This window comes from Emydura macquarii, unplaced genomic scaffold, assembly GCF_026122565.2.
Source record: "Emydura macquarii macquarii isolate MOO-44397 ecotype Brisbane River unplaced genomic scaffold, CSIRO-AGI_Emac_v2 contig_431, whole genome shotgun sequence".
Taxonomy (NCBI): Eukaryota; Metazoa; Chordata; order Testudines; family Chelidae; genus Emydura; species Emydura macquarii.
In genome coordinates this window covers 7,278,747-7,306,530 of record NW_027130568.1, presented here as the reverse complement: position 1 = coordinate 7,306,530, position 27,784 = coordinate 7,278,747, and the positions used below count along the sequence as shown (strand labels likewise).

At 44.2% G+C, this 27,784-nt stretch overlaps 1 protein-coding gene across 2 annotated transcripts; it reads right to left on the bottom strand.

The window, feature by feature from the left end:
• Nucleotides 1-287: 287 nt before the first annotated feature.
• CNDP2 (carnosine dipeptidase 2) lies at nucleotides 288-21,462 on the bottom strand. Of its 2 annotated transcripts, none has more exons than XM_067537508.1 (12): nucleotides 21,316-21,462; nucleotides 17,151-17,240; nucleotides 15,821-15,964; nucleotides 13,182-13,344; nucleotides 10,232-10,320; nucleotides 8,024-8,224; nucleotides 7,286-7,370; nucleotides 6,291-6,451; nucleotides 4,475-4,639; nucleotides 3,324-3,465; nucleotides 2,661-2,808; nucleotides 288-2,023 (listed from the first exon to the last, which is right to left on the bottom strand). In XM_067537508.1, the coding sequence occupies exons 2-12, from the start codon at nucleotides 17,208-17,210 to the stop codon at nucleotides 1,954-1,956; spliced, it is 1,428 nt and encodes a 475-aa protein (XP_067393609.1). In that variant the 5' UTR covers nucleotides 17,211-17,240; nucleotides 21,316-21,462; the 3' UTR covers nucleotides 288-1,953. The 2 variants fall into 2 exon arrangements, with proteins under 2 accessions (XP_067393609.1, XP_067393608.1); XM_067537507.1 differs by lacking the exon at nucleotides 21,316-21,462 and adding an exon at nucleotides 20,954-20,975.
• Between the last annotated feature and the right edge of the window lie 6,322 nt (nucleotides 21,463-27,784).

Genomic DNA, 27,784 nt, shown 5'->3' with positions numbered 1-27,784 from the left:
TTTTAGGTCCATCATCTTGTCTGTTCCTTGTAGGCTTCTGCCTCCTCCCTCAACTTTTCAGAGCAGACCCTTTTCATTTTGTTCAAACTGCAAAAGCCTCATCCACACCCAAGCTTGTATGTGCATCTGACACACACAGAAATACAGGATCATATTCATTCTTTTCCAGGTCCCTCCCAATAGCCTTTACCTCCTTTTTTAAACCAGTTTTAAACTGCTAGCCCTAATCCTTTGAAGTCCTACATGGCTCTGCCATCTCCACTTACCCAATCTTGTCATACTTCACCCTCACCCCAGCAAGACCAGCACTGATAAGACATTTCTCTGCAGCTCCTGTCTCACACGGTCTTCTACACTACCCCCAGGCATAAAAGCCATTGTTCCTGAGCAAAGTGTACATGTCACAACCCTCTTCTCTCAAGATCCTTCAGTGAGAAGTACATGTATCTGGCTAAAGATGACATTTTAAAGATCCACACATTCACCCTCTTTAGCAGGATGTGCCCTAGCCCTTACCACATAAACATGGATGCTGTCCCCTGCCTTACATCGTGGTTGACATTCTCCCTGCTCCAGAGGGATTTAATCATATTGACTGTATTACAGTGGTAGTTAACACTTTACTCTGTCCGTCATCCAGAAGACGGAGAAATGTCCAAGTAAAGCAGGGTGGACGGAGATACACAAAAACATTCCAGATAGGATTGCATTTTAATTCAGGAATAAGCACACTAGAATCTTCATATGCTAAGCTTCAGTAAGACTGACTTGCCATGAGAATTTCTTTTTTTGTAGTAAAAAGCAAGAATGCCAGAACCAGAGGCTGTTCTTACCTAACAGCCCATAAAAGAAAGGCCTTCCACCTATTAAGGACTAGTATGTGGTGAAACAGAAATGAATTATGAGTATTTGTATAGGAAACAGATTGCAAGATTTAATACTTCATCATTTCACTCTTAGATGGTTTAGAATCATGCTCACATTTATGGAGCTTTCCAGGGCTGCCAAGGTGCTGTGCAACAGTTAGGACAGCCCATAGCACTCAGTGCTGCACTCCTCCTCCCAGCTTTTATTGTAGCCAGGATATTCTTGCACCAAAACAGACACTTAGTTCTTTTATGGCCCTTATAAGGTGGTGGCTTGGAGAGTATGGGTCAGAACTGACCTTTACATTCTCAGATTAAGTTATCTGAAAGAAACCTAAAGAGCCAAGTGATAGAGCCATTTTTTTTTAATTTAGCAACGTTTACATAAGTACAAAGCAAGTTTTAGAAAAATGCCTGTTTCATTGCATGCTTTATATCCAGATGTCTGCAGACCTTGATGCAACAAGCATGAACAACAAGAGCTACATACAAGTTAGCAGTTCCACCCCTATTCTAGTCAGCAGAGATGGCTCCATTACAGCTTGCAGGAGTTCCGATATCCCCTTTGTAGTCTCACTTTGAGTGCTTCCAGGACTTACCATAGAGTCTAGGTTAACCTTCTTCAGCCACTGCAGATGGTCAAAATGTAAAATTCTTTAATTGATGTAGCTGGTTTAATGAAGCTGGAAGAGAGTTGTTTGGTCTCATTTTTGTTTTCAACAACCAGTCTGGGAAAGAGCGCATATGGCAAGCCGCAGGCTGGATTCAAAGAAACACATATGAAGTGATTCAGAACCACTTGTCAGATTCTGGGGGGTTCTCAGAAAGGGTTTCTTCCCTCCTTCTGTAGTTGGAGAGATTGAATGGAGTATGCACTGGAAGCAGTGTTTTGGTATTGTGTTCCAGGATTTCTAGAGTGGGGGGGAACTGATGATTTTCCCCTGCAGGAGTTGGAGTGTTGGTGGATGAAAGATAGGGAAGGCAGGGAGAGTAAAGCTGTAGGTATTTGGTAGTCTGAGCTTGCCAGAGGGATTTCCAGAACTCTGAACCACAAATGACTTCATGTCAGGATTTTCACCTCCCTAGTTCAGTCTCTTAGTTGTGCTACCTCATATAGGTATGCACTAAGCAGTTTCACTCCCTGGATGTAGTTAAACCTGGGGAGAAGAGAGAGTTTTGTGCATTAGTGTCTGTTCTTGTGAGCACCGCCAGGGTCAGCCATCAGTATTTGCAGTCTGTATTCATTCCTGCATCAGGAGCTGCCAGACCAACCGCATGAGAGAAGTTAAGTGAAGAGGAAGCTAGCAAGACTGTAGAATTGCAAGCAAGTGTATGCAGTGAGCCTTTGGTACACAGCAATGGAGGTACCTAGCCATTCATAGCTCCTCTGTAGAAGAAGCTATATAAATCCTTCCAGAGAGAAAGGAGAGAGTACACAACCAGAGCCACAAGTGGGTACTGGTGCATTTAAAGGCTCATACTAGGGCTCCAAGCTAGTGTAGTAACACGTAGAGCTGTGCAGATACATGGGGTTTTTTGGTATGGTGGTAATTCCAAAACCACATTGGTTTGAGCAAATGAGATATTGAGTTGATTTTGGGCATTTAATGTTTGTATTCTAATAAAGCTGAAGGAAAATTCAAAGTGAAATATTGAAATGCTTTGGGTGTTGCCAAATCTGCAGTTTGTCAAAAAAGTTTGGTTTTGGGTTTTTCTTTGGCCAAAAAAGTCACCCAGCTCTAGTAATAAGTCCCCTGGATCCCTTTAGTAAATCCCAACACCAGTGTCCCTTACCTGTTCAGTTTCTCATTCTGAGAATGGGCCCCATCATCTGCAGCCCCAACAGGAAGCAGCATCACATTTTTGCCTGTCGCCTCTTGGAAGGTCAGAGTAACGGGAATGCTTCCTCCCTCTCTTGTCATGTCTGGCTCAACTCCAAAAACTAAAAACAAATAGTTTTTGTCAGTTTTCTTGAGTTCTTGCAGCTTCCCCAGCATGTTTCCTTACTAAAGCACGTGTCATCTTTAGGGATCCCACAGCGGGTCAAATCGCCCCTCCAAATGTTTGCAGCTACCAGGACCACCTGTATGGGTGCAACCAAGGAGAGAACTTGCTCTTTTATACTGGTTTCCCGATTCCCACTTAGAGTTTAATGAACAAAAACATGCAGCCAAAGTTAGTGGACTGGTTCTAGTAGGATGACAAGGGAAAAAAAGACTTCCTATTGAACCACTACTTCCCGAAGCACCTTTGGTTTTCATCCCAGTATTGACCAAGTAGGACACCGTACATCTTGGTATTACGCCAGCATAGCTCCTTGTTTACCAGACATCTTACACAACCTTGTAATTTCAATGTAGCTGCAAGATGTCAATTTAATGCTGGTGCTAGAGAGATAAGACATTTGGGGTATCAGGATGGGCTATATCTGAATTCCCAAGTTGTAATTCCACTGACCTGTCTTCATTGCTCTTCTACCAGCCATGTAGTGGGGATGATTGAAGTCTGACACCCAAGGTTTTCCACCATGGCCCAGGTACACTTTGAACTTATTGGGACTTTGCAGCTCAGCAAACTTTTTGGTCAAGTAATCCTGAACCTTTGATATCAAAGGATTGAACAATTAGAGGTCTAGAATCAATAGAGCTAGCAGCACTTCAGTAGCGTTACACAAGTTCCAGCTGTGTCATCTTACTAGACAGACAGTTTAAGTGTTAAAGTACCAGAAAGTATGTAGCAGTAAATGGCTGCCTAAAGGCTGTACTTGTAACAAACCTCAAAACAGGGACAGTGTCTTTCTGTATAGGGAAAGCACATACTCATTGTGGGCAGTGCTAGAACAATAAAAATACTTCACAAATCTAGATCAGCAAGAGGCCAAAAGCCATAACAGAATAAGTCTTAGCTAGCTTAAAAGTTGGCTAGATTCCTGTTACTGTAATTCTAACATGCCGAAGTGCCAATCAGCTTGGGTCCCCACATTTCGAGCACAAAGACAAGCCTTGGCTCAAGGAGTTCACCATGCAATGGCCAGATTTTCAGACGGGCTCACAGCACCCACCTGCTTTGTTTTTCCAAACAGGAGTTTCTGGGTGCTGAGCATTTGAAAGTCTGACCCTGAAAGTTGCTACACTAAGATTCAGTCTACCAGCCTGAAGGTGAAAGCTCACTGGGCCAACTCCAGAAGTTTTCACCTTTAGCAGACATCAATCCTCTACGTGTCAGATTTATGCAAGGGAGATTTTCAAATGCATTATTGGAGCAGCCTGCAATGCACCCTAGAGTTAAATATTTATTGCTAAGTTATAAACTGTCTTCTAGCCATTTGTTTTTGTTCCATTTATCACAGTTGGACTAAGACACCAACACCATATCAAAACTTCAGTTTATAGGCATGTCAGAGCTAAGATGCTGCCTATATCTGCTGGGTCTAAATAAAAGGTCTTGTTAGAGATCAAGGACAGCAGAGAAAACAGAACTGTTACAGTGGTTGCAGGGTTTTAACACTGCTGCTATTCAGGCTTGTACCAGGGTGGAGGAAGAAACTGCTTTAAAAAGTGAATGATTGGAGCATTTAAGGCCAAGATTCAGCCATTCCCAATTTATACCTGTTTGTTGACATCATCTGGAGTCATGTCTGGCACTAGCCTGATTGAGAACTTGCCAGTTACTTTTCTTGGAATCACAGTCTTTGCTCCTGATGCAGAAAAGGCTCCTTCAATTCCGTGGAGAGATAAGGATGGGTATCTCCATCTGTGCATTAGGATATCTTTCTGCAGAAAGGTGGGAAAAAGTACTAAGAGTGAAGATTACAGGGGAAGTGCCAAGAATTTTTAGCTGTTACAGAAGTTGTTTTACTAAACCTTCAGTTACTTATAACCATGATGTCGGGACAAAATGTAATTACCCAGGGCAGGCAAGACAGCCTGCACTGAACCATAGAATGCCGGTCTGGTTCAAGGACAGATAGTGACTGAAGCAGCAATTTGAACAGGATGCCCAGATACTGGTATCTGAATTAATCCTCTCTGAAGGAGAGATAATTCAGTTAATTCTTACCTTGAAAATTCAGTTCAGGCCTAATAAAAAGCAGTTCTGAAAGGAGGCTTTTGCCCAGTTGTGGGGTAACCGCTTTTTCTAGTATGTTCCATTGGATACCCAACATTGAGACTGTATTGTAAGCAAGAATTCCTCTTGAAATCTCATTTACCTATGATTTCAGGCTGGCTAAGGTGGTCAGATAGTAGGAAAAGCTTTGTGGGCAGATTTAGATTCTTCCTTCATATCTAATCTGGAAACAGCTGGTACATGGTGTTCTATTTCAGTCCTTGCAGCCAAACTTACAATACACAACTGGTTCTATTTGTGCACACCATTTACCCTTAGTTAAAGCCACTAGGCTGTCATTTGACTAAGTCTCTGGATTTAGACAGCTACCAGTGAAGCATAGGTTCAGCTTGGGCAGTCAGTTTTGTTGTCAGTATTTGAAAGAGGCCAACCTCGAGAGAGACTCAAATTTTGTGGGAAAGATTAGACAAGGCTGAGAAAGCAATGTTCTGCCTCTCAGGATCAGAGATAAATAAGTGTAGGAAACTTTCTGGTTATGTGAACATGCAGACCAGTGAGACACTTGCATCTTACAACACATGAACAGCATGCAGAGGAATTCCATGTTGTTTTGGAGAGGCCCCAAGATTCCTGTTAAGATGTTATGTATGAGAAGTTTAAAAACACAAGATTGCTAAATCCTAGTCTGAAGCTTGGAAGTCTGGTGACATTTTAGTTAATAACTAGCTACTAAGGGACTTGGTGAGATTCATTAGGCAGTCATGCTAAACAGTAATCCCCATTAAAAGAGCACCCGCATTTGTTAGCTGCATGTGAGATACCAGGGTTTCTTCTGCATTTAATAGGAAGATCAACAGGATAGCTATTGGCCTGTTAAGAGAGACTACTGTATCAATAAGACTCCATTGAGCCTGGATATAGATGGAAGGGTAAGGATTCAGATATCTAATGAGAAAGGAATCTGACATGACATTTGGGGAAGTGAAAATGCTGCTGTGAAAGGGTAGATCTAAAAATGTGTAAAGGAAAGACACTTAGGAGTCTAGGCTAACCTAGTTAGCCAAGATCAGTTCTCTTCCTAGAGACTTTAAATGCTACCCTAACATAAGGCACATCAAGACTGTACTATGGTGACAGCATCCAGCACTGTAGGTAACAATCCTGCAGTGGTATAAAGTAGCCCATCCCAAAACCTTTGGGATGGATTTTATAGCAAACCATCAGAAGCCAGTTTTTCCAGTTCACTACAAATGCAGTGCATGTTAACAAGTAGCAATGTACATTAAATTTTTATAGCAGAAAGAGGAATTTGAGGTGGGGACAGAAGAGAAGGAAAGAAGGAAGGAAGTACTGCACCTTTGTGTCATGTAGTAGTTTTGTTGCTCCCACATCACTTGCATATTCCTTCAGGTCAAAGTCAATCTTCTCATACAACTGCAGCTCCTCATCAGTAACAGGCACCACTGCCTCATTAATGCCAGGGATGAGAATTTTCCCTCTCTTATCCAGAAGAGAGCCTGCAAAGAAAAAGCCTGCACGATCACTTTGAGACCAGACATAAGCACCAAGAGTGTTGTTTCCATGTTACTGTTAAAGCAAAAGCCCATGTCACTTGAAATCTTTGTTTCTTTAAATGCTTCCTGTGTCAGGGGACAAAAAGGAAGAAATGCAGTTCTATAGACACAGGTTAGAGGCAGCTCATAATGACTAGTTAACCCACTGAAAGCCTTCTCTGTATACTGTAAGTCGGCTTGTACACAGTTGTAGCCACCCAGTTAAGAGACACTTGGCAATTCTTCAGGTCATCTCTAGTTGTGAAGTGACTCATGGAACAGGTATATTCAAGACCTGCCTTTCCTTGAACTCTAAGCCAGAGTTCAAGTTATAGACCTTCTGTATCAGACTGTTTGAAGTCAGGTTCTTCCATAGAGAATTGTGTACTACATTTTGTAAGATGGCTGGCATGGAAGCAGCCATTTACTGACAAGTCTGAAAAGCCCATAAGTCAACGTTTACCTCAGCTTTCCCTAGAACCTTGATGTAAATATCTAAGCAACAACTCCTTTGTCAGGTGGGCATTTCCGTGCATAGGGCATTTTGCCTGCAGTTTCTGCTTCTGCAGGTTTCTCATGGAATTCCACAATTTCAGTGGGTTACTAGTTGGCTAATTTTAGAGTCAGTCAAATGGTGCCCAGTAAATTTGACATTGGAGCCCTTTTAATATAAATTAAAAACAGTTTTAATTTGAACTGAAGAGATTCTTTGCTGTTTATTAAGTAATAGGACAACTAGTCAAGCATTGACTGGCCAACAGTTATGCTGTACCACAAAGGCAAATATTTAACTCTTACCCATCAGAGCAATGAGATCAGTCATGGCCTCATGTACTGAGCCACCATAAACTCCAGAGTGAAGGTCTTTGTCACTGCATTCCACCTGGTTTGAAGCACACAAGCTTGTAATCAGACAGACAGTTTTGGCAGCGTTTTAAATAATCCCTCAGTATGGCCTATGCCCCTAGTAAAGATCAGCAAACAAAATGAGAACACCCTATGCTTTCAGCCTAATACTGTCTATATAGAGCACCTGTTGTGCTAGAAATGTACCAGCGTCGCATGAGACATCAGGTTCAAGGTCATAAGTCTACATACAAAAACCATCTGATATACCCATAGGCTGAATGTCTTACCTCACTTACACGAGGTCAGTTGCCTGTATTAAAAAGATCTGTGCCCCAACTTGTGGCGGTGCTATAGATCACTAGGAATGTTTGTCCAGGATATTTTAATGACTTTAGTAATGACTCATGATTCAACCGTTTGAGAGCTACACCCCCCTCCCAAATTACGATAGTTATTCAATAGGGTGAAGGGAGGGCCTTGCAAAGGGCATACAGGAATAGAGCAAGTTATGTCATACTGGAGGATATTGCTTATCTTCAGAAGAGTGTAGATCAGAAATGGATGTACCAGGATATTAAAGCCAAGCATTAAGACAACAACAACAGTTCCTTAACAAAGAGATTCTGTTTGTGAGCAACTTGGGTTTAAATACAGGACTGAAGTAGTGTTTACTCTTTAGGACTTTACCTCTATGAAAAAGTAGCAGATTCCCCTGAGGCCATATGTAATACAGGGCTTCTTCTTGCCTAGCCAGTAGTTGTCAGAGATGCAAATGTAGTCCACATCTTTGAAGAAAGTGTTTTTTTGAGCAAAAATCAGTTCATCAAGGCCTTCAGATCCAGACTCCTCCATGCCTTCCAAACAGAACTTGATGTTCACTGGGAATTCCTTTGGAGTGACACAAGCATGAAAACATTCAATGTTGTTCAGATACCAGTTCATGCAGATTTGTTATGTCTTCTTGCAATTAATGTAATACAGGCATTCCAGTTTCAGGACAGAAATGCTAGTATAACTTTAAAGCGCTTGCAGTCCTACTGATGCCAAGTCCTTATTGTCAGTAGAAGCTCAGACTACATAGTCCAAGATGATGGGGCAGACTTGCTATGTTCTATTCAAAGAGCTACTTCATTGTGAGGGTGAGATTCACAGGGGGGGGGGGGGGAGAGAAAGAGGACGACGCGACGGGGACGACGACAAAACTTTTAGGCACTGTCCTGCTTAGTGGAATTCACAATCCACTGGGTTAGAAACCCAGGCTTTTCAGATGATGCATGGGGAGAGTTGTGTGCCAGAAGGGGATCACTGAATATTGAGTAGCAAACCAGCTTGAGCTTGCCAGTAGGAAATATTGAGGAGAGAGGAATGGCCTAAGCCCTGCTTAGAGTTAGGCCCTTGGCCAGAAAGAAGAGCTTCCCACCACACAATTCACTCCCAGAGTGAGGGACCTAAGCCAGTAAGTCCTTTTTCAAAAGGGTAGTGGGGGTGATGATGCCACCAGCCTCCCTACTCCACCCCCTCAATCTTTAGCCAAGTGGTTAGAGCACTCACCCAGGATGTGGCAGACCTGGGTTTGAATCCCCACTATGCCTGATGTGGAATAGGGATTTGAACTTGGGTCTCCCACCTATGTGGGAAACTTATGTGCCTGGAGACATTAGGTACTTACAGAGTTGAGCCACAGTTAAGCAGAGGTTTGTGAAGGTCAGTGGTGCCCAAATGTTGCATTCAGGCACCCCAGTCCCCCTTGCGAGTCCTACCTGTGGGTGAATCCCACCTTTTGTGCTTGTTCTAAGAGCTAGTTGCTCTTTCAGCCGTTACGCTCCCCATTCTGTTCCAGAAACATGTGCCACCTTTGCAATAATGATGAATAGTACTTGGAGATCAAACCCATCCATGATTTTAGCTACATTTTATGGAATTCATTGTGTTATTGAGCTATTAAGAGGATTTTGGCATTAATTAGTTTTGCAACAAGGGTAGTCGTACATCGATCTATAGCACCTTCCATCTGAGGCAGCCCTTAAGCCATTTAAAAAAAAAAAAAAAAAATTGTTGTCACCTGAATCAGCCATCCACATTGCTACAGGTGGGGAAATAGAGGCCGAGGGATATAGTCTGCCAGATGCAGCAATAGAACCCAGGTCTCCCAGCCAGAGGCTGTTGCCATACAGGAACCAGTTAGAGACTGCCTACCACAGAGTTTGTCTGTTCTAATTCCTTTGAAATCATAGGCAGCCATTGCCAAGCGTTCTACAATAAGGACAGTGATTGCATGTAAGGAACATGCAGTGACCTTGACTAAAAGGAAGACAGACGTGCCAATTTGTAGAGTGCCAGCTTTACTGTTCTACTAGAATATATGGGGTTGCTGAGGCTCTTCCTAAATTTGGCAGAGTTGCCAATTTAGTGTTAGTCTCAACTCATGCTCCCCTCTCAGCCTCAAACTGCAGTGGCAATTTTACTCATCTCCGAGACAAATTGTTAAAAAAAAAATCAGAGCAGCTTTTGACAATAAGCCCGGAGGGGGAATTAGCTAGGCTTCACAGATTCTCCTGAAAGAGGTTTCAGCATTTATTTTTCTATTTGTCTCATTTCATCTTTGGCTAATAAACACTGAGGAAGTAAGACTGTAACAAGAAGTGTCCTAATGGCTGCTCAGAAGGACACAAGGCTGACCAGTCAGCAGACTGGGTTATGTTATAACTAAATTGAGCAATTAAAATCTAGTGTCTAACTGCACAAAGAGAAGGGCTTAGATTAAATCAGTACTGATACAGTAGCAGTGCAGTATCATTCACTAGACTTTTGACTAATCTGAGGCTAAGACAACCTTTGTACTGCTTTACACTAACAAGCTGAGTTTAGCAGAATACATTCTGGGGGGTACGATACCTGTTTCGTTTGTTGATAAGCTTCTAGGGCATTCAGCCAGGCGAGCACTGGACCTTTGTCATCTGTTGACCCTCGCCCGTACAGTTTTTCTACAGCAATCAGATACAGGGAGAATTAGATACAGTAGAGGAGAAAGTCCGTATGAAGTCTTGTGCATGCAGCTTGCCCCACATATAAGGCAAGCCTTAATATGCTAGCAACTTGCTGCTCTCAGACATTCCTAGCATTGTTGTGTCATCTTTGCCTCAAATTCTTCCAAGGTGACAATGCCAGAGTCACTTGACTTTAGGCTTACAGTTGCGGCCTAGCATCGTGTTTGACAGAAATTAAAGTTTTCCCATTGAAAAAGCTTGACAAAATTGAAAATTGTCATAAAAATTCAGCAGCAAAAGCATGGCTGAAGAACGAGTGACCAAGTCACGAGAGCTCTAAACTGAGGTTAGGGGCACATCCCTGCTATTTTCCACACAGCCAAGTACAGACTGTCAGACAGTGAAACTAGTACTATCAAGAAAAGTATACTGAATTCCAGGTAAAAGACTCATCTGGTAGACAGATATAAGAACTGGTGGCTGGAAGCTGGTGCCAGACAAATTCAAATGAAAATTAAGGAACATTAATCGTTCCATCCCTTGAAGTCATTAAATCAAGATGGGATGCCTTGCTGGAAGATGTGTTTTGATCTAACTCAAGTCATTGGGCTCAATACAGGGCCCAGTATCTGGGTGAGAAATCCTATGGCCTGTGATACATCGGAGGTCACATTAGGTAATCTAATGACCCCTTCTGGCCTTAAGATCTGTAACTAGGCAAAACAAAAACAAAAAACAAAAACAAAACAACTTTTTTTTCTTGAAACGTTTAGTCAGTAATATGGTGTCCTGCAGGGTACTGCTTTTTAAAATTAATTAGGACTGAAGAGGTACTTTGTCGACCAGGAAGTTCCCCTTTATACCAAGAAATATAATATGCTAGATGTATGCATTTATTTTGGTAGCAACAGTTCAGTGGTATATTCCAGAAATATACTTCCTTTTTATTAGTGCTTTTCTATATAGTTAAAAACTTTCAATCTCTGATGTGACTGTATAAATTACTATCAGTCCCAGTGTTCAAGAGCAATTATATCTAGGTTGATCATTTGCAAGTTATCTTGTACATTTAGAAGTCTAAGCATCAAGCATGTGGTGCTATTTTTAAAGAAATGATCTTTTAACCCAACACATTTCTGAAGAGACAGAACACATACTTCATCCTTTCTATTATTACCAATATTTAGAGATTTAAAGTTTTACCACTCTTGTTTTTGCTACATTGAACTATTTAAAAAAAGGACTTCAAGTTGTTAATGCAGCTTATTTCAAGCAAGTAGTGTTAATGAATAGGCACCTATTTAAGTCTTATGAGCCCAATCCTAGAATCTAACTAAGTTGTTCTTAGCATGAGAGCTGTGTGTGTGTGTGTGTGTGTGTGTGTGTGTGTGTGTGGGGGGGGGGGGGGGGGGGGGGGGGGGGGGGGGGAAAAGGGTCTATATGCCATTTTTATGCATCTTCCATTTCTACACCTAATACCATCTTGGGCTGGCCTAGGACCCAGAACAGAATTAGAGCAGTCTCAGGGCTCCTAAACACATGTTACATAGTGGTCCCTACAGGAACCCTTTCTTTTTGGGAGGATTGCCTGATTGCAGCAGAGCTCTGGCTATGTCCACTGCATACTAGTACTGGCAAGGCAGGGCAGAACCTTTTCCATCAAGCCTCAGGTTTCATTATGCTAGAGGAACATCAGCCCTTGTTATGCAACTTTACTACTTCTTTGTGCTGCTCCCGCGGCACAATGGAGCCAGAGCCAAGGATAGGGCGTGGCCCTTTGCTCTACCTACCAACAATGATTTAGTTGGACTTGATCATGTGTAAAGTCTAAGCTACTCCAACACATGAAGCTGGCTACTAACACCAAGGGCTTATCAAAGCAATAAGGCTTACATAGCCTATTTGTAAGGCACTGATTGATGCATATGCATCAAAGCGAACTAGATCAATTTAAGCTAGTGTGGCCTACCTTGCCCCTAAATTTTCATTATACATCCTTGGACTCTCAAGGCCATAAACATAGCTTATCTGTTGAAACGTGGAGAGGCACCATCACAGCAGGACAAATGTCAAAGAATCAGGAGGGAAGAAGAAAGTCTTTTCAGCGCACTTTACTAATGTTGGCCCCATATATGCGTGAGCAGGAGTCATTGTATGATCTCACCAAGGGAGGTGTGTTCCCCCACCTTGTAGCGCAAATCTGTCCAGGGGAAAAAATTCCCCCAGGGGCAAGTTTTGTACAAGACATCTTCCACTGTTCTGCAGTGCTCCCAAATGCACTGGCCAAGCCTGCACCTAGCTAAGCCAAAGTAAACACCATAATGGTCATTCTGGCTTGTGCTGCAAGCCACAGGGCAGCCCAGGGAAGGTGCTGTAATCATGGCATAGGGGACTGTTTAAGTTATGCCAGGAGTAGTTTTGATTCCTGCTGCAACCAGAATCCTAGCGTCAAAGACCAAGCAGAGCCACTCCCCTGGCTCTGACCTGCTAGTTTGGACAGCACAAGAACTCAGCCCTAATGAACAACTGCTTGTGACCAGCAAGTTACCATGGAAACGGATGGCAAATTCAACATTGCCATTACATAGCAGGTCTGAGGGAAAGAATGTGTAAGCACCACTTGGACTGTCTGAGAGGGAAGGAAACACAGCCCATTTGGAACATTTGAGGCCTTGTATTTTCCCCTTACTTCCAGGGCAGGGCTTGTTTACAATTTTTTGTTTTTAATACATTTAAAGGAAGGTTTGAAAGCTAGTGCTGCAAGCTCTTCCATTCCCCACCCTTGCAGAAAGATCATCCCACTTATGAGTTAAGAGAATGCTTGTTAGGACTCTTCCCAGGAGGTCTATAGCTCTTACCATCTCTTTCTACCAAGGTGAAAGGTTCACTGTCCCAGCCATCCTCCAGGGCTGCGGGTTGTACATCCAGATGCCCATAAACACACACAGTCTTCTTTTGTGGGTCTGAGCCAACTCTGCCAAGAATAATTGGAGGTAGTGGGATCTCTGACCCATCAGGGAGCTGGAAAGAAGAGGAATTTTAGCATAATGAATTTTAATAGATGAGTGGGTTTAAAAAAAAAAAAAAAAAAAAAAAACTTAGAAGCATAATTTTTAAGATCCATAATTTGGGTTTTGTAGAATATTTAAATACCAAACGCACACACACTTGGATTTGTTTAAAAAACAAATGTCTGCTTGAGTAGCACTGCAGCACTGTGCAGATGAGCGCAGTGATTTTACACACCATGTGCAAGTAGCTAAACACTGAAGTGGTCTAAGTCACATTGGACAGGGAAGTTAATACCCAATATTAACATTCTCGCCTATGATTTTAAGAGGAAAGCCTTATCCACAAGTAAGGTAAGTTGTTTAAACAAGATACAGAGAGTTTGATACCTTATGTTTAACTCAGCATATGAAGAGCTGGGCTCAAGTTTAATGTTTGATTCTCAGCTCAGCTCTTAAATTGTACTATGGCCCTTTCCACATCACAACTTTTTACACCAAGTTTGTAATCAGTTAGTGACATGCTTGGCTCTAAATCTGGAGTGCATCCATACATGTGGTTTACATGTATGTTTATTAGCCAGGCTTTTCTTATGCTAAAGGCCTGGGCACACCAATCTTCTGTCTATTTGGCAAGAGCGCTGAAGAGGTTACAAGACCCTAACTGGGTCTGGTGAAGTGAAGTGGTTTGGTTCAGGTCACTAGAGCATCCCAGAGTCTAGTTGTCCAGTGTACATGTTCTCACTGCACCACCACCAAACCATCTTGCCAAGGGATAGCTACAATCATTTCCCCAGAATAGACAGCATGGTAGGTGTGGAAACAGATGGATTAGCATCAGGTGTGAATCAAAACTATCATGTGGCTACAACTCAAATTAGGACTGTTTTAGCCAGGTAAAGATGCATCACAAACCAGCTACAAAAACACGGCTGTGCAGGTAGTACAGGCAGAGCCTAAGAACACATTAAGTCATCTACTGAAGTTCAGGGTTAGGTAACATGCCATCTGTTTACTGTACCATACCAAATAAGAAGAGATTTAATATTTACATGAAACCAACACTTATTTGAGGATGCCTTAAAATACAGGTATGTGTTTAAACGCACTTCAGTAGAGAACTGAATACAGCAGCCTGAAGTTTTAAACTCACTGGATGCAATTTAATAGTCAATTTAACATTTAGTAAATTCTTCAGGTGAGCAGGGTATGGGGTTTTTTTTTTTTTTTTGGTAAGAAGTTTAAGTGCCTTTATATCACTTCGAGTAATTCATGACAGATGCTTCATTTTCAATGCACGTTAGTCACCATATATTTAATTTGGCTGACATTAGTCAATGTTACAACTCTGAAGCCAAATCCTATTCCTTTGGTTGTTTTTAGTACGGTTTATGCATAATAAAAAATAGTGAGAGGCTAGAGCTGGTGCTACTTACAGAAATAAATTTATAAAGACGTGCTATCAATGATCTTTAGGTTTGGAAAGCCTTCATTAACAAGTATTATTTAACTTTTGATTAGTCACCTCACAACAGGGATCAACCTTTAATTCCCTTGCAGATTGCAGAACTAGATTTTAGTCTAGTTAAAAAAGCTAAACACAACAAACAGGGCAAGGATCATTCTTTAGACTATATGAGGAAGAGTAATTGATAAGAGACCAAGCATGACCAAACCAGCTATTGTTCTATTGGAAGTTTCTGTGCTGTGCCAGAAACTTGTCCTAGTTTAAGGACAAGTACTTTTAACTTTTACTAAGGAAGTTGCACGCCTTGTAAGTATAGGAGAACACATATACATACTTTGCTAATATAGCAGTGTTTTCCTAGTAACTGCAGTTTACAAGTTTAGTATGAGAAACATGGTCATCACCGCTTCAGCAACATCCAACGCTGCCTGGAATGGGTCCAGCATATTACATTTTACAGGTTGAGGGAAGAGGAGCAAGAGCCAGGATTTTAAACCAGAAGATCCAGTTAGTGAGAACCTGTCAGAATAGCATCCCCTACTCTCCTTTAGGAGCAGCAATGTGTGTAAAAGCTAACATTTAAGATCTGCTGGCTTGAATTTAAATTGTTTGGTCACATGTATTGTAGTGCATTGTTTGTACTGTGACCCTGTTCCCATTCAATTGTTCATTCAATACATCCCAAACTCTTATTACCACAATGCTCCAGAGGAAATCCTGACTCCTGGAACATTTAAAGTTGTAGCACAAATTCCCCCAATATCTAGTTCAGGGATCAGGCCTGGGATCTGAAGTGGACTAGTTCTAAGTAGCTGAACTAGTTAGTATCAATAAGAGGCTTCAGACTGGGAAGTAGGAGAAATGAGCCTACTCCCATTTCAGCAACTGCTGGTCAACCACACATGGGTTGCAACCTGTAGCTGGTTGCTTCTTCAGGGATCTAACTGGGATGCAGGATGTAAGTATTCTGCCTGAGGATTATTTTCTAGCAATGTGGTAGCACCATGTGAACATCTCCTACCTTTTGGGTCCCAATATTCATCAGTTGAGTTGTGCCGCCCAGCCGCTCGATGTCCTTGGCAGCAACTTCCATCATTCGTTTGATTTCATCTCTCTTCTCCGGCCACGCCGACACACTCTGGATTGCCACCCATTGGGCCAGCCGCTATTTGTAGATGAAAGTGTTTGAGTGGTTTTACAACATTTGTGTTCAGTCCAGATTGTTCAAAGCAGCAGATCAAAGGCACTTTAGAAATACATTTTTCAGTATTCAAAAATTTGGTATTAACCCTTTGTTGTATGATTTCATGTTTTACAAGGCTTGAGGTGATTGACTCTGGCCCTACTCTGTTTTGAGAGAGAATCAGTAGCATGCTATGGCTGCTACACTTGAAAAGGCTTTCCATAAAGTGGCTTTTTAACAAATGTGCCCTCCACCCAACCCCAAAGACAGCAGCAGAGGGAGGAAAGTGTTCAGTCTTACTAAGGTTTAAGTGCACTCCAACATGGATGTGCCCTGCTTCAAGTCTATATAAAGTCTTTCTACTATCTACCGCCAGCTAGTTTTCATTTAACAGTTCTCTGAAAGATTAGGCCTTCCCCTTTGTACTAGAGGTCCCAGGAATACAATCTTGGGCTCTTGTGCAGATTACTCTTATATGCCTATTGATAAGAGCCATGCAAAGTATTCAAGTTTAAGCATTATATTGATAAGAGATAATTGCAATATGACCCTCATTTTGTAATGAGTTAAGATATAGCACACAGCAGCCTATTTTCTACAGCTATTCCCAGACAGCCTTTGACATGCGTCTGATCATTAGCCAGTGGAATATTTGGTAACGCAGCGATATTTCCAGTTTCTCCACATTTAATGAAGGAAGATGAACATGGTGTCAGCACAGGACTGAAATCCAGGAACTACCAGATCCCACTCCTGACTCCGACACTAACTCCTTCTATGTTTTGTTTGGACATCTTAACCTGATCATTTCCCCACTGTAAAAGTATTTACCTTGTAGGTCTGTTTTGAAATTCAGTTACAATTTATGAAGCACTTTGAAAATGATTATTTTTAGCATAAAGTTCTCCTACTTATTCACTGGAAGTTTAAACGTTTTACTACAATAGGGTAATATCAGATTATATTTAAAATTATGCTGTTCACAGTCTCTCCAACCCCAACTTACATGTCACTTAAGTCACTGGGAAACCAGCAGAACCAAAGGCTACAAATCACCAAGCTGACTGTTAATCTCACCTGTTAAAATGCTTTTCAAATTTCATATAGATCTATTTGTCCTATACTACATTAGGACTGTAGTTTAATAGTTGTGTAGGAGAATTCTTACCTGAACATACAGATCCTGGTGTTCATCAATATACTGAAAGAGCGTTTTAAGGGCAGACATTTTCTGATCAGAATAAAGTTGTTGAAAACTCTGGGAGGAAAGAAGCAGTTCAGGGTTTAGAGCCTTAAGTGTGATACACCCAAGCTGCAAAAGCAGTCCAGAGAAACCAACTTCCTCTTAAATTTTAAGTACTAGAGCTCCACATGCCTTAGAAATTGCAACACTGCAAATCTAGTCAAATTATGGGTATCTGTGACTGTATGAGGCAACTCCCTGTGTGTGTCAGTCTGGAGATCACATGACAGGAGAGTGCAGCGGAACAGAAGCAATGTTAGCTGAATCATTAAGATACAATAAAGTGGTGACAAAGTTGGAGACCAATACTATGAAAGTATTACAATTTTATAAGTCCATGCTGCAGGAAAAAAAGTATTTGAATAGTTGTCAATTTACTTTACAGCCAACTTATACTACCAAGACCATCATGCATCTTGCTGGGTTTTTTTTTTTAAATGAAAACTTTAATTTAGTTATAAGTACAGTATGTTTACATATTAACTACAGCTTAAGTAGTAATTTTAATCTGAAGTATTCTTTTCTAGTATTCTATTTAGTCTCCATTGTGTACTCTTTCCAAAGCTGTATTTTAGAGAATTAGGCAAGCTATGGAATGGAAGGAATTTAACATATTGCAGATTTAAATGAAAAATCACCACCTAGATAGTAAGTGCCAGTATTTCTAATACTGTGCTACTATTTTCACTACACCAACTTCTGCCCCTTCTTATGCTCCTGCAAAGTACTAGAACAGCTGTATTTAAGAGTGGATATCCTTTCCGCTACTTGCAAGAGTTAAGGAGAAAGAAGCTTTTGGTGACCATTTACTGTTTCGAAATTCTAGAGCAGGAGTGGCCAAACTTACTGACCCTCTGAGCAGCATACAACAATCTTTAGACGTTTGAGAGCCAAGGTGCATGCCTGCTGGAGCACAGGGCTTCAGCCCTGCAGCAGGATGGTGGGGCTAGGGGCTTCTGTCCTGTGGGAAAGGGGATCTCAGGCTCTAGTCCCACAGGGTGCACCTGCCAGGCTTGGGGCTTCAGCCCTGTGGGGCACATCTGCTGAAGCCCTGAGCCCCAGTAGGTGCATCCCATGTGGCTGAAGCCCCAGACACCCCTCTCCGCTGGGCAGAAGCCCTGAGTCTGTCTGTCCCCCCCGCTGCAGTCTGATAGGTGGAGAATGGGGGAAGCCGCCACGAGCTGCACTTCAATTGTAAAAGAACCACACGTGGCTCATGAGCCGTAGTTTGGCCCACCCCCCATTCCAGAGTGGGACTCAGCTTTCCAGAGTAGGTTGGGAATGACTAAGAAAGAGTTATTTGCTACACTGCTTGAGTGGCTCCATGAAGTCTGGAGAGTGACTGATCTCATCATGCTACTCAGCAAGTGTTCAGTGCATAGCCAGGTGATGCCTTGTGACAGTCTTATGTTTTATGCTGGACCAAGTTCTGTGTTTGGGGGGGAGGGGGGGGGTGGGCGCGGCACGGGCAGGCACAACTAATTTTTAACTTTATAAATAATTTTCTTTCCTTCTTCCCTACCATGAGGATAATCAGCACTTTTCCAATCGTTATACTTCAAACACTGTATTCAAAGTGATCTCAGTCAGCCAACTCAGTAAATACCTTTTCTCCACAAGGAGTAAACTCTGGTGCAGTATTAAGAGTAAAAATGAAAAATGAAAGCTGTTACAGCTCAGACTTAACCAGGGATTTCCTAGGGTTCCCCCCCTGCAATAAAAACCAAGTTTTACAAACACTTCAAGGGATTGTGTTTACAGCCAGTATTTAGACTCTAAAGTGCACCAGCATCAGATGTGGTCTCTAGGACAAAAAAAAAAACCAACTTCTGAGTACACAGAGAGCATCTCCACAGTAGACATTGTCACTTTCTGCTCCCACAAAAGCAGCCAGGCTATTCAGTAAGAAAAACTTGTACTGGAGTTTCAGACAGTAACTGTGCTAGTTATTGTGGTGGTAACTCAATCAGCCAGGCTCCTTTCAGAAAAAGCTCTGTGGGGTCTCTTCCCCCCCCCCACCACATACAAAGCTGAATGTTTATGGAGTTCTGTTCAGCAATGAGGAAGAGCGACAGACAGCACTGCAATTTACTAAAGACATGTATTCCAGTAAGTCAGATGACTTCAATTTAAGGTTTGCCAGCGTTTGCAATCTCAAGGAAGATAAACCAGTTAAGCCACCTAAGTTGGGGGGAGTGGGCGCGAGGATGTGCTTTAAAGCTGCATGTTGTGGAACATTCTTTTCCACTTGAATGGAAACACAGAGGCATGGAGCTGCAGAAAGACACTTACACAGTCTAATAGCATTGTTTATGTAGCGCCTTTCATCTCAGAGCACTTCTCAACAGCCATCATCTCCAACTGCAGGCAGTGAGCCTACTATGTGTAATTCACTCATGATTTTTGAAAAGGGGATTAAATGCAGAAACGTGTTAGTGTAGTATGGTTGAACTTTAAAATTAAAAAAACCCAACAAAATAAAAGTGTTGAGCTGTGGTTCCCATAGCAACCCCAGTAGGTAAGTGTTAATGTCTATGATGCAGAGATACTATGCGTTCAATTAAGCAAAATGATGGTCTACATGGGAATCATGTTTGAGTCACCTGGATATAATGAAGGGTTTTGTTTTTTGTTTTAAAAAGGAACTGGTTTTAGCCACACAAAAGAAATACTAGATCATGCTAGCCTTGTGGCTCAGTACTGAAAGACCCATGGCTATATTCTCCTTCCTCCCAGACTTCCAAAAGTGATTTGTGATTCCGTGCCATAAGAAGGCATGGCTAGACTATTAGAGAGTTATCAATACGTGTTACAAAGGAGCAAACACTATGAAGCATTGTCACTAATTTCTCAAAGTGAAAGTAACATTTGTACGGATCACGGAGATTGCATAAGCTACTCTTTTCACATGAGGCAGTGTGGGTTGACTATAAAGTAGGAAAAAGGTCCTCTCAAACACTAGAATGGAGCCCCAAATGACAGCCCTGTTTATGGGGTCTAGATATTCTGCTATCTTATGCTACCACCTCTTTCTGTTTAAGGGGGAAAACCATCCTTTCATCCACAAATAATGCACTGTAGAGAAGACACCCTATTGACCAGTTTTCCTGGAATGAAAGGTAGGAAAACATGAGTTTCTTGAAGCTACAGACCCATATGGTGCATCATGTGGTTACCAGTTAATAAAGCAGGCCACAGAAAACGGAGGTGGCAGAAGCACTCCTTGAGTGATCTTGTAGGGTCGGATACAAAGAGGAAGAGCCCAAAGTAGAGGAGGAGCTGCAGAAAGAGGTAGCTTCACCCATTTCCACGGTCAGTCACAGGTCAGAGAACCAAGCAAGAGGATCAAGGCTTGATAGCCGGGCAGGATATGGAGTCGGCCCCCCAAGTTCCTTCACCAGGAGGTTTAGCCATGGGCAGGGACCGGGTATTTCAGACGCAGCGGTCGGAGGAGACAGCACCCTAGTGCGAGCTGGCAGGCGCGGTCGTGCCTCAGCGTGGAGAGCATCCCCACCCTCATCGGGACGCCCCGGCTGGGATGGCGGGTTAAACTAGTCCCTGCTCTCAGAACAAGGGACGCAGAGTTGGGAGAGGGCAAAGGACCTGCCTGGGGCCCATGAAGCCCGGAGGGAACGCAGCCACACGCGCAGCGCAGCGCGGCGCCGGGGATCCCCGCCGCCCCACCCAAACACCCACACCCACCCACACACCATCCCCATCCGACTCACCCCGTGCAGCAGGGCAGGTCTCCACCTCCGGGCCCGCAGGCGGCCACGCAGCAGCGCCCTGCCGCCGCGGGCCAGGATCAGCGCCGCGGCCATGAGTGAGACGGCTCCCCTGTCAGCTGCTGCGGCTCACTCCCGGCAGCACTGGTAAATGGAGCGCGGGGGGATTTGAACACCCCCCTCCCCGCCATCTGGCCGCCCGCAGAGCCACGGGGGCGGATGGCAAGGGGCGGAAACGGACTGAGTCTGAGCAAACTTTGCCTGACCGGATGCACAGCCGCACAGCCACCCGCCAGCCCCACCAAAGCCGCGAGCTGAGGCAGCTCCCGCAGTTAACGGGAAGAGCCCGGGGGTCTGCCACTTACCCGGAGCCACCTCACCACGCAGCACCAAGCTCCACCAGCCACCAACGATCCTTCAGAACCTTGTGCCCAGCTGGAGTTTAAATCCCTCCGTGGGCCCGCCCCTTGGAACGCGGCCGGACCAAATCAGCGTCTCGCTTTGCCGCCCTGGGCAGAAGCAAGAAGCAGCCGGGACGCGTCAGAAAGGGAGGGGGCGTGGCTGTCTCCGGGGCGGGCGGGGTAACGCCACATTGAACGCCACATTCAGGGGGAAAGGAAGGTTCCCGGTCAGAGGCTGCTGCTCTCTAGTGACTCCCCTGGTGGGGTCGGGGTCCTGCAATGACCTCATCCCGCGAAAGCCTATTTGCAAGCCAGGAGTCTCCTGCTAGCGGGACAGGGGGAAGGGAATGGCTGGGCTCCTGCTGGGATCCTGGAGAAGGGGAGGGAGGAGAATGCAAATGAATGAGGGAAGAGAGCAGCTTGTCCCCTGCTGTGCATAATCTGCCATGGAGTCTTCCATTGCCATTGGAGAGGGCCTCACAATTGACAAACCCAAGTATTCAAACTCACAAATCAGTTCCCCATTAATCACCAGATTAGTTTAGAAACCATGCAGAATGTTAAAAATAGTACATTTGGGGCTCTTTGTTTGTCTTCTAGGTTTTTAGTCTTCAGGGTGGACTCAGCACATATTTTAAGCTTCTCTTCACAACCAGGAGATCTAGAAATGTAAGGGATTTTTTTAATGAAAGGTGAGATTCTTATGTAATTGCATGATTCCTGGTAGCTGGGGCTTTAAGAAAAAAATCAACTATTGTGAGATTTGTAATCAAGTTATGAGAGTTGGTTACCATGGATATCTAAACATTCTGTTGTAAAGATGGTGCCTATTACTGTTCAGCTCCGTCAGCACTGCATTTTACCATTGAGGTTTCTCCATTGACTTTTCTCCATATGGGGTTCCAATCCATCACCTCCTTTATTAAGAACAATAATACTTTCCCTTTATTTATAGTGTTTCACCCATAGATTGCAGGGCATTTTATAAAGGTGATGAGGCATAATCATCTCTAATTTATAGATAGGTTAATTGACATAGAAAAAGGTTAGGTGTCATGTTCAAGGTCACGTAGCCCAGACAAAAAGAAAACTCAGGTCTTCTAAGTCTTAGTCCAGTGTCTTATCCATATTGCTGAGTGTGTTTAAGTGAGAAAGGAAGGTTTATGGGTAATGGTCTGAGAGAGGAAGTGAAAGATCCCATAGCAGCCTGCATGTTTGTGAATTAAGTCCTGCTGGAAAGAGCTGGCTTGGCAGCCATGGAGACTCAGTTTTCATTTGATCAATGAAATAGGTACAGCAGAGGTGGCAGTGCTGAAAACGTCCCCGGGGTGCCTTCCAGTGTGCTTCAACCTGACCTAAAGGGTCCATTTCTAGGTGCTTCATAACCATTCCGTCTTTGGCCTCTCTTGAGATTATCGACAAAGGCCTCAATCCCGCAAATTGTTCCATGCGGGTGGATCCCCGTGTGGATGCATAGACCCACTGAAGTCAGTGTAGGAATCTATCTCTGTGGTACAACTTGCAGGATTCAAGGGCAAATTGTACAGCAGGCTGTAATGACCATCAGAATATTTTCTTCTCTGAGGTCTAACAGGCCAAAAAGAGGAAATATTTTCCTCTTTGAGGTCTAACTGGCCAACAACCCTTTGATCACCAAAGGCACCCTCAACAGTCATTCAGCACCTGCTGAGCCTGTTGTTGAAGTGCTACTTGCTGTTGTTTAGGTTCCTGGTGTAAGGCTTCATGAGCCACGGAAGCAAGGGGTAGGCAGGGTCTCTAAGGATCACTATGGCATTTCTGCATCCCTCATTTGTAACTTCTGGTCTGGAAAGAAAGTCCCAGCATGCAGCTTCCTATACAGCCCAGTGTTCCACAAGATGCGTGCATCATGCACCTTCCCTGACCACCCCACATTGATGTCAGTGAAATGGCGCTGGTGAACCACCAATGCCTGCAAGACCATGGAGAAGTAGCCCTTTCTACTCCGTCGCAAGATAGTCGGGGCCAAATTTGGGATATACTGTACACCATAGTTTCTCAACCTGTGGTATGCGTACCCCTAAGGGTAAGCGAGACACAGGCGGGGGTACATGGTGAAAAAGCCAGTGAAGGGGAGTGGGCAGCAGCCACCGACTTCTGGGGAAGCCAGGCAGCAGCCACTTGCTTCCCGCCCGGTCCCAGCTGGGGGAGGCAGGCAGCAGCCGCTGGCTTCCTGCCCGGTCCCACCTCCTAGCTGGGAGGTGGATGGCAGCCGCCCCAGTTCTGGGAAGCCAGGCAGCAGCTGCTGGCTTTTGGGGATGCCGGGCAGCAGCGGCTGGCTTTTTGGGAAGCCAGGCGGCAGCCGCCCACATCCTGCCTGGTCCCAGCTCCCAGGTGGGAGCCTGGAAGCAGCCTCCTGCACCCTGCGAGCTGGGCTCACAGCTGGGTGGCTGCCACCTGCGCCCCAGCTCTGAGTCGAGAGACAGCCTCCCGTGCCCTGGCTTGAAGATGGGCAGCAGCTGCCTGCCGCCTGCCCACATCCCCGGGTCCCAGCCTGCGCGGAAGCCTCCTCCGCCCCAGCTCGGAGCAGGTGGCAGTCGCCCACCTCCCAGGCTGGCAGCCAGGTGGCAACTCCCCTTCCTGACTCAAAGCCCAGTGCCCAGAAAGCCAGGCGGAGAGCCCTTTGGCTTGCCCAGTCCTGAAGCCTGGCTCTACCCGCAGGCTTACTAGAGCAGTAAAATTGACAGTATAAAAATGTTAAGAGGGGCCCACACAGTGTGATTTGCCCCAAGCCCGCACCCCCCTAGGGATGGCCATGGGGAGCGCTGCTATCTACTCTGGTGGGTTGCTACTGCCTGCTCGTACCTCACAAGTTCCCGCCTGTGTGAGAAGAACACCACATGACCCCACCATCAGGCCATAGTGACTGGCTGGCGTTGAGCTTTGCTCCCATATGGAGGAAGGGGAGGAGGAAGGAGGGGAGAAACAGCAGGGGGTTTTGTGATCTGCCACAGCCACACAGCACTACAGAACTCAGAACTCTCCTGCTTTACGAGAAATAGTTGTCCAGCAGTAAAGGGGGAAAAAATTGCATTTCTCAGAGTGGAAAATTGAGTGCTGGGGCTACTTATTAAAATTTTCAGAAGTTAGGGGGTACTTAAAAGGTTGAGAAACACTGCTCTACACTATGAAATGCAAGATAGGCTGAACTACTTATAAAATAAAACTACCAAATAACAGTAATAAGATGAATATTGCAAAAGTATGGTGGTGGCTGGAAATCCTTTTTGAAAAGAAGTGATTGCTTCTTCCTGCATCACGCATGTGCTGTTTTTCTTCTTTAAGCATGTCTGGTATTTCATCAGGGTAACTGCTTTTCCAATGACTCTTGACTGACCAGTCTCCCTGATGAAATTATCTTCTGTAATTAACTCATCTATACCTCAGTGGCTCTGTATCTTTCAGGGATACCATATGATCCTATCTTTTGATGGGTGCCACCTCAGGTATTCGTTAGGAAAGGGTGGAACTTTGTGACAAACAAGTGCTGGAGTGTTGACTAAACAAAATCCAGGCGGCTAACAACTTTTGAACTGAGTAAAAACATGTAGGTCTTTCCCCTGTTGTTTTTGTTTGGACTTCCTCTGTTCTCTCATGTAATTACCAAAGATGCTTTGAAAACACGGAATTTAAGAGTATAAAGAAGGAAGCAATCCCACTAGCAAGTGCACTTCAAGACTGAGAATTCATTCCAGACACAGAACTGTCATCTCGCCTAGCTTTCTTCTGGGACTATAGACCCAGCTCTCGGAGAAGGCTAAGCTGTCAAGAATTGAAACCACCGCCTCTTGCCTTCATTGGTGAGGTAAATTGCTTTTGCAGCTAATATATACTGGACTTTTCATTTGGGGGCTCATTTTATAAGTGTTGTAATTAAAGCCTTTCTGTCATTATCGAACAGGTATCGTGTCAATTCCTGAACACACTAATATTAGATCCCAGTTGGTCAGGTAACATATGCATTCCATCTATGGCCCCGCCACAGTTAAGGAATTCCATTGCTTCAAAGCCGTCAATTATTTCCTGCACATTACTGAGAGTCACAGTCCCCCTTAGCCGGAGGCAATTAATGGCCCTGAACGTTTCATCGCCTTAACCCCCACGGTGAACTTTCCAACTCCAAACTGATTCATGACTGACCGGTAGCAGTTTGGAGTTGCCAGCTTCCACACAGCAATCGCCACTCGCTTTTCCACAGTGATGGCAGCTCTCATTCTGGTGTCCTTGCGCCGCTGTGCTGGGGCAAGGGTCCGCACATAGTTCCAGGAAGGTGGATTTTTGCATCTGAAAGTTCTGCAGCCACCGCTCATCATCCCATACATATGTCGCAATGAGATCCCACCACTCCACTGCTGTTTCCTGAGCCCAATACCGATGGTCCACCATGGCAAACGGTTCTGTGAATGCCAGCAGCAATCTTGAACTATTTTTTTCCATGGCAGACTGCAAGACAGGCACCAACGATTCACTCTGTGTTTCACAGCTCATGAAGTACTCCAGGACCAGCCACGTTGTGTTCATAACACTCATCACTGCTGGTCAGCAGTATGTGGTGCCTCTCTGTTCTCACACAACTCTGTCTCTCTCAGCCACTTCCTTCCCAAGATAGCAGGAAGGGGTCACAAGCTGTCTACTTCACACATACACACAACCTGCATCACAGGCTTCCTCAAAAGCAATTTAAGGGCACAGTGTACATTTACAACTACATCTACTGTAAGGCTATGGACACTTTAATAGACTCATAGGCTCGCTCTCCTCCTGTGGGTCTGTTACCATTGGGAATACAACAGTACAAGTCTTGTTAAAATTCTGTGCCCCTCTTGTGCCTATGGCAGCTTGAAATCTATTTAAAATGCTGGTGTGCTCTATCATTGAACACACATAGCTGGTTTTATGGGTTTGTTAGTTATCTATAAGATTTATGCAGTTTAAGTCCACTCATTGACATCAAATTCTATCCCTTTCTGCAAACAGGCACCTGGGCATGAGCAGAACCATGTGGATCCTGTGTTATGAAATCCCAAACCCTTGCCAGGTTTTGTTCCAAACGATGCACTCAGGCCAGGCTGCTAGAAAGGCTCCTGGAATTTCAAACCTTTTGTGCAGACCTGGACCGTGCCAGGTTATGGGTCAATCCCTCCCTTCCCAAGTTTCTGACGAGAAACCGATGGGTTTGTTTGAAAGAATGCAAAATTTACTTTTGTTTTCGGGTTTGTTTGAACTGAAACTCAAAGTGAAACTCGGCTGGTGGGGTGAGAAGGGCACCCACTTGAACTGAAACAACCAAACACAATTCTATCAATCTAATATAATTAAGGCACATCCACTGCATCCACCCTTTTGCTGTCAGTGCACATTAGAAACATAGGGCCACAGACTCGGCTAATATAGCCCCATTGAAGGCAAAGAATAATGTCCCAAACTCTATCAGGTAAATAATTCCAAAGAAAAATAGTGGCATTTTGAATATGATCAGTCCCACAAGTTTAAAAAGTATGCATCAGGCCTCTCAAAATCATGAGTATTGGCTTAAAATTCATCCTCAGTCCTCCTCACAAATGCTTCTCCCGTTCATTCCTAGCTGCCCTGGCTCAGTAGCTGCCAGCCCAGATTTTTCTGTAGCTATTGCAGCCCCTTCATTTTCCCCCAGCCCCCCACCAGTTTTCTACATTCAAAAACACAATCAACCTGTTGCTTCCTCAAGTCCTCCTGCTCCAGAGTCCAGGTGGTCTTGTCTCCTCCAAGGCCAGGCACCAGTGGCTTCTAGGGGGCACAGCTCTAGGAGCCAGTGGATTTAGTGGTTTCTCTTCTTAGCACCAAAAGCATGCAAGCACAAGACAGAACACAAAGGCTCTGCTAGATCCTCATCCTTTTCTTCTTTCCATTGCCTGAACTCCCTTTGTCCTCCCCTATAAGCTCCATCCTGCCTAGCCTGCATGCTGTTACAACCCACACTTCCTTCATCCAGATGTCAAGATGTCACAGCACCACAATGAGGCATCAGCTAGCCTGCGGAAACACAAAATAAACCTGGAGAGCTGATGGCCTCCCTCAGGGACTGTCTGAAAGCTAGAGATGAAGGGCCTGCTCCAGAATTAACGTGTGGGTTGCCAACATATTAATTTTGTTCTGGCCTGGTATTCCATATTGCCATGCCCTAATGTGGCCCTGGCACGGTATGTACAGGCAGCCGTTCTGGGATCTCAGGCTCACAGAGGGCAGGCATCAGGCTGTGAACGATCCCCCCTTCTGATTTCACTCCACAAATGGGTGGTCTGTCAGTAAGTTGTTTCTTCCCCAGGATTTGAGAGGACTGGTCCATGAGTTGCGGAGCCAGCATGTTTTGTAAAGCCTCCAACATTGGGCCCAAAGCGGTTGCTTGCTTTACTCA